At 36.0% G+C, this 12,635-nt stretch overlaps 1 protein-coding gene across 3 annotated transcripts in view; it reads right to left on the bottom strand.

The window, feature by feature from the left end:
- The window catches only part of raph1a (Ras association (RalGDS/AF-6) and pleckstrin homology domains 1a), a 62,961-nt gene that overhangs the window by 4,973 nt on the left and 45,353 nt on the right, over positions 1-12,635 (bottom strand). For all 3 annotated transcript variants that reach the window (XM_027164252.2, XM_027164253.2, XM_027164254.2), the window contains 8 exons: positions 10,122-10,199; positions 6,339-6,498; positions 4,506-4,627; positions 3,314-3,379; positions 3,039-3,182; positions 1,617-1,727; positions 350-448; positions 138-258 (listed from right to left, as the gene is read on the bottom strand). In XM_027164252.2, coding sequence (XP_027020053.2) covers positions 138-258; positions 350-448; positions 1,617-1,727; positions 3,039-3,182; positions 3,314-3,379; positions 4,506-4,627; positions 6,339-6,498; positions 10,122-10,199 — 901 coding nt within the window. The remainder of the gene's footprint in view (positions 1-137; positions 259-349; positions 449-1,616; positions 1,728-3,038; positions 3,183-3,313; positions 3,380-4,505; positions 4,628-6,338; positions 6,499-10,121; positions 10,200-12,635) is intronic.

The raw sequence follows: 12,635 nt of genomic DNA, 5'->3' as shown, positions 1-12,635 counted from the left end.
TTTCAGACGTTCATGAGACAAGCATGGATGCTTAATTTATCAACTTGCCAAGTGGAAATTAAAATTGTACAAAATAAAGTACTGCTCTCAGATAATTCTATTGTGTCCTCAAATCACCTGCCACAAATCGAGCTCACCTGGCAGACTCGATGAGCTGGAACCAGACTTCATGCTGGAGCTAGAGAGAGATGACCAGTCATGGGCTGCTTCAGTTCGCTTCATAGCCTCCTGGTAATTCAAATACAGCTGCTTCCCATACTACATAAAACAACATGTAACATATAAGATTCCTGTGCCAAAAGCAAAAAGCCAAACTGCCTCATGTTACCATCCATAAACAATCTGGTACCTTGGCAATACGTATTCCATTGACCCACTGATGTAGAGATCTGACATCTTCACAACACAGGTACTTGATGTACTGAGACTTCTTCTGAATCTGAGGGTGCTGAAAAAAAAAACATGACTATAACTAAAGTGAGTGAAAACACTACCAGCTGTAGATTCCTCCACATCACTCCAGGGGGCAGTACAAATCTGTATTGTGAAATAACAGTATTTCTACATAGTTTTTAGGCATAATATTCACCTACCTGTAAGAACCTTATCTACCAAGACATATCATGACTTTGAAATTAAGCAAAAGAAAAAAACACTGAAAAGAGTGGTAGGTACAATGTTTAGTATTTAAATGTTTCTCTGGGAGAGCTTTAGGATAAAGATGATCATTCAAACTAGTCATTTATTTTCTTTCATGGATCACAACATAAAACATTTGAATGCAAAGCCCAAAGCTCAGGATTGCTACTATGATCTTGACTGATCTTAGTAGTAAGAACATATGCACACAATCACACTATTAATAATTAATCCACTTTATTTTTGTATCTTGACAGCTTTTTACAACTTGGGCAAACCTGTGCTCAGGTTTGAATATTGGCAGCTTGGTTACACAGAGTTTGCAGACCTCAGTATATTACAGTGACTATGTGGGATCAGTGAGTGATCTGGTCTTTATACTTGACCAAAGACAGGTTTTAGCTGGATAATAAAGTACTTTTATAAATGCTTTTTATACAACTGTTTAAGTACAAGCTGAGTCTATTTGAAATTAAGCCTTCTGTTTATTTTGTGACGCATTAAAGAGGAGTCGTTAGACTTATTCTTAAGGGTTGTGTGTACACACAACATAAAATGAAGTCATTTATTTTCTGACAACAGTGTTAGATTTCTTCTAGATTAGATTTCTTTACCAGGCCAAAAAGTTACAAAAGAATTAATGTTTATTTTGTTTGTCTTAAACATTCTGATAAAGGCTTATTTAGTTAGTCAACCAGTTTAGTAACTTTACTCCCTCCTGAAGATGGTTTCATAGTGATAAAGTCCTAATTATTACTCTACAATAGTAGAAAATAGTAATAATGAATACATTTCTATCTTGACTGTGACTTTATAGGCACATCAGCACTGTAGAATAAGTAGTCAGACCCTCCCTTGTTGTTGGGTTTAGTCATAAAAGATGGAAGTGGAAAGGCAAATGGTGCACTTGTGCCTGATATGGTGACCACTGTGTATTACTGAAAGCACACAATTGTAGTGCAACACTGATTTTGTACCTTAAGAGCCATGCAGTAGTCAGTGGGAGCCTTGTACTTGCTACGGTAATCACGTCCCAGGTACACGTTTACATGATCCAGCTGTAGGAAGCATGCCAGGTCTCTAGAAGTCTGTATTGGATGACATGAAGGAAAAGTACAGAGAAACAAGTTAAACAAGTTGTAAAACAGAGTACCAGAGCATTAAATAGTAAATGGATATTTTAAAAATATTTTTTACTCCTAATGGGGGTTTCTACTTATGAGTGTAGGTGATCCTAAAGGGGATCAGGAACCACTGTATAGTTTATAGAACTGGCTTTGCTCCAGACTCAGAATTTAATAGGGTTATCTGGTGTGGGTTAATATGGAGTTAGAGCTCATGTTCAGCAGCTTATTAGCCTAAAGAAAAGGTCCATTTCTCTATCTCTACTTGCTTGTAAATACAACGATGCAGTACATCTATTCATACTCTATCAAGCTATACTCTAATCTAGTGTGGAATTATTAGCAAGCTTCATGAAAAAACAAATACAATAAAAAATAAAGAAATAATATGCAATGAGTGATAATTTTTTTTAGTTTTCCATAGTATTTCTGCTTATTTGCCACAAAATATAACATTAGATAAACAGAACCTTTTTTTCAGGGAGACATGGATAAAAACTGCTCTCAATTTGTCTGGAATTTTTTTCCTTTAGTTGTGCCATCATGAGTTCAAATGCTGTCTCTGTTCAATGAGCTGAGACTTATTAACAATTGGTTGGTTCATTTGTTGGGCAAATATATTGGTGATATCGATTTTGGATACATACATTTATATACTCACACTTTCATGAGATGCTTCAGATAAATGAACTAATCTGATTTGTATTAAGTTATGTTCCTTTTGTCTGAAATTATATTTTATATTACAATCTGAAACCATGCAGTGTGACAAATAAGCAATAATAGTATGGGGAATACTTCTTCACAGACAGTTTTGGAGACAGTTTTGGAGGAAAAAGCTTAGTGTTATTATAGCAAAAGCTATACTTTTTTTTTTTTTTTTTAAAGACAAAATTATATTCCATACCCATATGTCTAAGATGGTGGTATCTCCTTTTCTTTATTGTGGATGGAGATGTAAAGGATTCATTTTGTGACAATTTGACAGAAGTACTCTGTCTTAAAGCCCCACTCTATTATTAAAAATTAAAATTATTTGTCTTTCTAATTTAATACTGCTTTAGTGTTTCACTGTCACATGACCAAGCATTTAAAAGCACTCTAAGCACAATGTGTAATCCTTAACTCACAATATGAATAACTGCGACTGACTGGCGAGTTTGTTTCAGTACATCAATGTGTTTGTTGTGTGTGTTGTGAGGGCTGTGATACCACAGAGGGAACAACAGATGGAGAAATAAAGAGTGAAGAACAAAAATCTGAGAGAGAACTGACCTTGGCTTTGCCCTTTGGCACATAATACAGTCCGGAGGCTCGTAAAAGGAAATATCGCTTCTTCCAAGACTTCTTACCATCTTCTTTAAGCCAGAGCACTCCCTCCATCTCAGGCACACTGATTGAGCTTCCACAAAAAGACTCCTACAGACCCACAGAAGAAGAAAAAAACAAAAACATTTTTCACAGTTTCACTCACTGCATCTACAGCACTGACCTATATAACTCAATGTGTCTTGCAGGACACAAAGGAAGGACTTTACAGCATCCCTCACCTCCAGCAGAGCTTCTTTATTTCTGTCAGTCATCTCACATGTCTCCTTTCGGCCCAGCAAATAGTTCTGACAAAGTAAAAGAGGCAAAATAAGGTCAACATCTAAAATTACAAAGCCACACTTCCATATTGGTCCTCAACCAAAAAAAAGAACACTTCCAGATTTTTATTCACCTCAAGAAGCCAAAAATCAAATGCTAGAAATATATGAAAACAGGAAAAAAGAGGTCTAAAGTCTGATGGAGCAACACAGACCGAGAAAACAAGCCAGATAAGACCTTGTATGACCTTGTAAAGCCTTGTGAGACCGGGATGGACCTATGAGCTCTCAGCCAGACTCAAACTCACCCAAAGTGTACATTTACATTTAAAGCATCAGGCAGATGCTCTTATCCAGAGTAACTTCTCATTTATACAACTCAGCAGGCCTTGAAATTCAGTTTGATGATCCTAGGATTCAAACTCACAACCTTTCAATGAATAGTCCTGAACGTTGCCTGGACATTGGCCAAGGTTCTTTTAATACAAAAGTTGCTGCACTCTATTCAAGGTTAGAACATCTTAGCTTCTTGTCAGCCTGTTTATAATCTGTGGGAGGTCATTAAATGTTATTGCAACAACACTGACATGTTCACCACCAAGACTTTTTATTTAATAAAAATAAAATAAAAATAAAATTAAATAAAGAAATTTAAAGCTATTCTGTATTCTGGCCCATTGCTTTTGCCAAGAAGTGCACATTAAACATATCTTCCTATTAGTGATGTAATGCATTATGAACTACAGGGAGTTAGATATAAAAGCTAAGTGTCCCAATATAACAAAATAACAGATGCTAAGTTACATTTTTAATACTGCTTAGTCATAACAACAATAAAAAATATCAGACTGGATATTTTGCTTTATGTTACCCTTCATGTTCCCTACACCTGCAGATTAACATTAACAATAACTCAAGGTCATTCCCTTCCTTATTTCTGTCCCACTTTGTGATAGTAATGTGTAAACATAGCTTGTTGTAATGGCTACACCCCAAATGCTTATATAGTAAGCTATCAGGTTACAGATTTTTAACTCTACCAGAATGAGACCAGAATTATCACCTTCTAGTCAATGATGAACCCAGTCTGAATCTGATATTTGATTACATCTTGAGTGATATAAACTGTGTGAAGAAAATCAGCACCTCTCACCTGTGGGTTCTTAAAGAGAGCGTACTTCTCGATGCGTTCAATGAACATAAGTCTGTTGGTACTGTCTCGAGTCCAGTTCAGAAGGTTCTCTACCAAGTTCTCATGGTCCTCAAAGATCCGCTCTGGAGAATGGTGAAATTATGTGATGAAGAGAAGGAGAGAAAGAGGATCATCAGAATCAGCAATATGATCCATTTAAACAATCCAGATTAACGCTCCCGTCATTAAAATGCTCATTAGTTAACAGCATTTTCATAAAGGGTATTTGGTGCTAATGTGAAAGAAATTGCACTTCTAGTAGCAGTCTGTGCCCTCAGGTAGAATCTGCTAATGAGACACTGCCTCACACACGACAGTGACGTTTATCTGAATTGCTGTAAGCACTCACTTCAAAGAAAAGACTATAGCAACTCACATCACTTACACACACCCACATCGCTCTAATGCCATTTACAATCCCCACATTACTGAGAAGCCATAAATACACAAAACCAAATCACCCCTACTACTTACACACCCCTCCTCAATTACACATACGCACATCCTTTTCTTAGCCATTGCATGAGCAAGTAGAAATCAAGTCCAAGAACTTGCATAACCATTTTTAAACTATAGACAAACGACAAAAAACACTAAACGTCAAGACACAAAAATTATGCATCGGATGGAAATCGTTGAGACAAAAAGAAAACTAATTTACTGTAGATGCAAAAGCCTTAAATAAAATAAAATAAAATTCCTTAATAAGAAATGCTGCTGTGGTAAAGCTGCAGAACAGCTAAAATCTATTAAATCAGATATTAGATATTAAAACAGCCTTATTTGCTGTTTTCACTATTGATCCTAATACTCTACTTCTACTACTACTAATAATAATAGTAATAATAATATTGGTCTTGTGCAACTGAAGTTCCACCTGAATACACACTGTGCAAAACAAACAAGCTATAACCTGAAACGCCAGCTGGAGAAACTGGAAGGTCAGGCTTACTGATGGTTTTTAAATATGACTATATGAAAAAAAATATACTGTAGTTCTTGTGAGTTACACAGAATAGAGATTTCATAATCAAATAAACTTTATATCTTAAAAATAACAAAAGAACATATGAAATCTATTAGCTCTATGAATAATGTATGAAGCTCATGGTAGACATTATTCTCTATTTATAGAGATACACGACCTACACAGCAACCTCTAATAACATTTTCAATCTCTTAGCAGCATCACAGGTTGCTCGTGGGCAACACACCTGAGGACACACCACCACCCAGTCAATAACACACCAGTCGACAGAAGCAGAGAAAGACCGTGAGAGGTATTACAAAGAAAGCGCAAATGAGAGAATTTCTAAATACACAGATTTCAACTAAATTAACTTTATATTTAAATCCAAACTTTACTGTGTATTCAGTGAGAAGGTGTAAAGACATAAACACAAATGTTGTCTATACTTTATTAATAATACTGAAGCCATAGGTTTGGACTTGGTTTTCCCACTAAAACTCCCTCTGTAAGTTCATGTTTGTATCTCTATGTACTGTTTTTATATTTTTCTTAGACACCAAAGTAATCAGTTATAGTGGTGCCATGTTTTAAAATGGGCCATGTATCACATGATTAAAAGTCTACATCCTGATGTTTTTGCCACAACTGACAAACACAAAAAAATGTCACCTCTCATAGCAGTCAGTATCAATGTAAAGTTAAAGTTTTTGTGTAAAAAAAGGATAGCCAGTGATCCTACTGGTATTTCTCAGTGCTTATCAACAGGTTGACTGAAAAATGAAAAGGACAGTTAAGTGTTGATGTTGGTCTGTTCCACCACTCACCCATTTGCAGTTCATTGATGATCTCCACCAGAGACCAGTCGAGACTGTAACCACAATGTGATTTGTCCAGCAGGCTGTCCAGCACCTGACGTACTGTCTGCCTCTCATCCACCATCATGGTTTTGGAGCTCTCATCAGAAAGATGCACCCGGATCACCAACTGAGGGAAACAGGTGATTAGCTCTTACTTTTCAGGCTATTATCTGAGAATTTTTCATTGTTTGCATAGTTAAACTACAGATTATTACCAAACAAATCCACCAGTTATATTCTACAGATAAAGCTAAATCTAGACACTGATCCAAATGTATTAGGTGGTAAGTTTCAAAAAACCTTATTATGAAAAATCATATTTCAGAAACAGTTCAAAAAATACATACATACTGCAAAAATACATTAAAAAAATTACAAATATTATATTTGTCAGTTGCCATGTGCTAATGAGGATATTTGCATGTCAAAATTAGACAACAAATCTAATCCAAATTTATAAAATCTAATACAAATGTATTCTGTACAGTTCTGGTTTTTGCTTGAACGATTCTGTGCACTTTATTATTTATTTCACAATGTGACCACTGGACCAATGTTTTTCTTATCCGCTTTTTCAGCCCTGATTTGTTACATTTCAAAATAAAGGCAAATATCCACCAGCTGTCTCACTAACTGCAAAAATGTTTTTCTTGTGCTTGCCATGTGTGTGTGGGGTTAATCATTATTTCAGTGTGTGAAACCAATGCCAAAGTTTATGCTTAATTTTCATTGCCTGGAATCAGGAACTCCACGACGTGAACACACACTGATAAGCAGGATGGTGACTTGACTTAACCCACTGCATATATAAAGAATATTAATCATGTACATTCACTTGTCAACTCTACAGTGTCAAAAACTATTTTAAAAAACAATTTATCGATTTTGGTGCTTAGTTGTAGTAGGTGTAATGGGGAACCAGGAGATCCAGTCGCATGAATAATAAGTAGAAAATGACTGTTTTGGCATTTCAGCAGATCTACAGTGACAGGCAAGAGCTCCAAAGTCCACTTTACTCATAATGCATTTTACTCAAAAAATAAATGAAACCAGCACCTCTGCATGAGCGAGCATCAGTAAAATGTCTATGAGCACACACTTGTACAAATCACCTCTCTTTCCCTCTCATCATCTATTCAACACATTCACACTGACCTACTTCTGTCAGCTCACAGTTGGTCAAAAGCTTTCCAACCCAATCCAGCAGACACCACTATTTCAATCATACACAAACACACATCATTAAACACACACACACACACACACACACACACACACACACACACACACACACACACACACACACACACACACACACACACACACACACACACACATCTGTCAATATAACCACATATACTTAAGCATAAGCTGGTTCTATTTATATAGAATGATAGACAACTGACTAGAGACTTACTGACATCAACTCACAATCTCCTTCACGTACAGAGACACAGAGATGAATTAAACAGTCTAAAACCTTTTCTGTGAGATAGCACAAACAACCCTCAATTTATTATTGTTGGCTGACAGTTTTACATAATCCATTTCAGGAGATGTCAAATCACAGACAACTTACACCAACATCATTGTACATGTACATCATTCACACTACAGTGTAATAATGAATCACAGCCTACAGGTTTGTTATCAAGTGTGGAGTTTTGCATGCTCTCATTGAGTGTGGGTTTTCTCCCACTTTGTAGCTCTCAAAAAAATATGACATATGGTGTTAATGTCTGCGTTTTACATGCTGACTCTTATAGTATGTGTATATAGTTTATCCTTATGATGACTCCAACTTCCTTCCCAGAGGCCTGTAGTGTAAATAAGCAGCCCCCAGTGGGACGAACCCAAACATTGCCCCTCTGTGTGAATGATCCGGAGTGTATTCCTCTGTCACAATTCACCACAACTCTGACCAGGATAAAGTTCCCGAGGATGTATTTATTCATTATTGTTAGCTACATTAGCCTCCAGAGTATTTAGCAGAATTCATTTACCAAACTTGTCTTGGGTAAAAAATGGGGAAAAACATATAAATTTAATTTCTGACAAGGCTATGACTAATATTTTTATTAAAAATATTCATCTGGCAGTGACTTCACTATTGTTCCACTTTCTAAACAGCATTCAGTCGCTTTTTGAGTTTAAAAAAAAAAAGAAAAACTATTGGCTTAAAACCAGAACTCATTTGCTCCATGGTCAGTCTGCCAGCAGTACTCCTAACATTCTTTACACACTCACAGACATGTCCATCTTAACTAGTTTTTAAAAAGCATTTAAGAGATTCTGCTCTGAGAGATTTCAGTACTGTATGTTTAAAGAGCTCCAAAAGGAGTGTATGCAGTTCATTGACCTGACCCAGAAAACAACACAGCATCTGGCCAGCAGACCCACACAACACAAAGTACATCACTACAGCTAATAGTTAAAGCATGTAGACACATGCATACACACAGAAATGCATTTAATGTCCTCCATGTGCTGTTGAGCTCGAGTAATGCTGTTTGTCACACATCATTAGTTTGTGCTTATAACTTTTAAGTTGACATTAAACACTTTAACACGCTACAAAAAACAAAGCAAGGAATGTTTCTAACACATACAAGACATTACAGGCCAGTTTCATCGTAGCGCTGTGTGAGAATGCGTTGAAAAATCATTAGAAATTCTGTAGTGCACTGATCCGGCAATGTCAATGTGCTGCATACTGCAATGACCTACTTCTGTTCCACACAAGCTTCATCTGTGCAAGAGCATAAATTCATGCTAATATCAGGCGAAAACAAGGATCCTCGTTGCAGTAAATCATAAACACAATGCATTACAGAGTTCCAGTAAGGGCAACATGTAGGGCTGGGAAATACTCTCTAATGTTATATCTGATCAGTGCTGCAATACATTCATGTATAACATCAATTAATTACTTTAATTATTACTTTAAGTATAACATCAATCAATTACTCAAACTCGAATGTAGCATTTTTACCGGTTTTCTTCATTAAATATTGCTTTTTTCTACGTTTAATAAAAATTGTTAGCAAACCTCAGAAAGAGTAGCTATTGACAGCTAACAATACAAAAGCACATCAATTTTGTCATCCGAACAAGATTTTTCCGAACAATACTTTCTCAAAAAGAAGGCAGGTATAATTTTATAATGTCATGGTCATACTAATATGATTTTTTCGTATTGTGTATTGTGTTATAGAGTATTGTGTTATATTTTTACCATATTGTCTACAAAACTATGCACAAGAAACATTTTTGGCACTACTCAACACGATTTAAAATGCAAACGTAAATGATTATATACCATGAATATTAATCAGAACTCACACCCAAAGTGTACCTTACAGCAGGTGAAAGTGAATAACAGCAATAGCAAACTGAAACTGTCTTACATTATAAGACTTTCTTACATTACTAGAATGACCTGACTCCTAACTTCGACAGGTTTTGTTCTCTGTGCCCATGTTTTAACAAATGACAGTATTTGCTATTCTCCTGAAGTGTTCTCTGTGTACGCTGACTCAACCTCAACAGAGGAAGAAAATAAATGCTTATTTCGGAATTGCCTACAAAGTCTAAAACCTAAGACCGTACTGACTGGAATTCAATACAATATGATCCTCAGATACTGTAAAGAAATCTGTAATAAAGGCATTTTACAGACTTCCTAAGTGAATAATTATACACCATGAACATAACCACATGTAAACTTTGTCAATTTAAGAAAAATCTTACCTTTTTAACCTGTGCCTCCTTAATCTTCTCCAGGGCGACTCGGATCTTCTCTGCTTTAAGTTTGGCAGCCTGTTCCTCCTACACACAAACACGCACATGTTCTTTTACTTCACAACTAAATAATGCACATGTTAATTAACTAATCTAATCTAATCTTTTTATAACAATAACCTAGTCCTAATATTTTTCTCTCTTCACCACACTGTTGCTCCATTCTTACTCTACCTGATTTCTCCAACAAGCAGACATTGTGATTACAGGTTCAACCAGGCAGGCAGTGCCTCTGATGTTTAGATTCAAAGTACTACTAAATTAAACAACTCCAATGTATAGAAGATCTGTTACAATCACATAATATAGAAGACTGTTCTATAATCCATATATCCTTGTTTCTGGAGTTTGTAATGAATCAGGAAACTAGGAATTCCCAATGAAAACTAGACACACAGGAACAGGAATCATCCTTACAAGTCCACTATTATCCCAATTAAGGCACAAAAGGAATGAAAATGAGAAAGCTATTCCCAAGATCAAGTTGTTGCTAAGCTTGATATCTGGATTCCTAATTCATATGTACAAAGGTAGAGAAATCCTGAACACTGAAAACAAGGAAGGTTTGCAAAACACCAACACATCCGTTACAGACATGAGAGGCAAAGAGGGAGGGGAGGGAAAGGAGGCGTTCCACAATCATTCTTACACACAAACCCTCCCCTTTTCCCTTACATTACCCATTTCATTTTCTCTGGGAAACACCGTCCCTTTTCTGTAAGAATGCACGAGTGTGTATGTGGGCACACGTTCCTATGACAGCTGTGCAGCGAGATTGGGATCATTCCGAATCAAAGTGTATTATCCTCTGTGTTGTAGTGCATCTGACTGGGATACACACTCAGATGATGACTAACCTCTACTGCCTTCAATCAGCTCACACTAATGAAAACTACTTTTACCACAGAGCTGTTGAATTCTTGAACCTGATTGGTCAGACACTATTGATTCATTTTCTGTAACAGTTGCTCTGACAATAGTAATTATGGGTTATATGGCAAGCTGCTTTTTCCCTTATTAACAGCTGCTATATTGCATCTTTACAGAAACTAACCAGTCTTCCGTATCTTTCATAAAATAAATTAAAAAAAAAACTCAGAAAGAACAAAATTGTTATATGATAACAACAAACAAACAAAAACAAATAAACAAGTAACAATTAATAAATTTAATTGTCGTGGTATAAAGGAATACAATACTAATACAATACAGGATGTGCTGTTAATGGAAATGAATCAACTTAAAATAATCCTGTATTACTAAACAATGCCTACATTTCAGTAACAGATTTAATATAATATAACAAACATAAAAGACAAACAATTTAATATAACAAACATAAAAGGATCAAGAAGAGTCAAGAAGTGCATCCTGATAATATCCTATGCCACAGAAAACAGAAACAGACTGATCATTAACTAAAAGGGTCAACAACCCAACAGATGTTCTCCTGCACAGCATAAACTACCAGAACTACACAGTTCAGGAAGCGCTGACCAATTAGTTGATTAAAATAATGATCAAACGCTTCAATTTGCCCTCATGCTGGGACAACAGGCCTTCACGCTGGCATGAGTGAGAGTGTGTTGGTGTAAAGAAGCTTGAGTGCCTAAGCAGGTGTTGTGCCTGCAGGTATCCTCAGGAAAGGCTCAGAGCTATTACATACACTGATAAAGAGGACAACAGGAGACAAAAAGACAGGTTACACGATACAAAGAACTAAACTTATAGTCCTAAAGTAGAATCTCACATCTTACAGGGCAGATCATGCTCATTTGTTAGCATGCCTCATATTCTCTGCGGCAGAGCTCCATACAACAGGCAATAATTAGAAAATGAATCACATTCAATCCTTTTTTAGATTTATGATCCACAGCTCTGTGAGGACTAATGAAATGAGTCTAATGAGACTAATGTGTTTACTTAGTGTACACAAATTTCCCTTAAAAGATAAATAATCATTCAAGTCACTTTCAGTGTCTAAAAGTTTTTCTTTAATTTTGTAAGGAAATATAGATTTTACCTGATTATTTTTATCAATTTACAAAATTCAAAGTGAGCAAGCAGAAGCAAAATTTAAATCGAATCATTATTTGGTATGACTAAACTTTTGCTTCAAATCAGCATCTTGCACAGTTTGTACACTTGCACAAAGTCAGGGATTTTGTAAGATTAGTCTCAAGTGTATGATTAAACATGTGATCATCGATTTTATATGTAGGTTGAAACAGTTATTAACTGAAACAAAAGCTGTAGAGTAGGAGGCGTAAAACTTGGAGATGAACAGCAAAACTCGGCTACTAATGTGAGGTTGTGGAAGACAGTTTCATGTTGTAGGTGATGGCAAGACTGAGCACAGCAACAGGACACAAGGTAGTTTTATTGTATCAGCAAGGTCACTCCCAGGCAAGGATTTCACAGCAAACTGAGGTTTCAAGATGTGCTGTTTAAGCTATTCTGAAG

Source organism: Tachysurus fulvidraco, chromosome 6 (genome assembly GCF_022655615.1).
Source record: "Tachysurus fulvidraco isolate hzauxx_2018 chromosome 6, HZAU_PFXX_2.0, whole genome shotgun sequence".
Classification (NCBI taxonomy): domain Eukaryota; kingdom Metazoa; phylum Chordata; class Actinopteri; order Siluriformes; family Bagridae; genus Tachysurus; species Tachysurus fulvidraco.
Note: the sequence above shows the minus strand (reverse complement) of the source record. Positions and strands in the feature narration are given on the sequence as shown.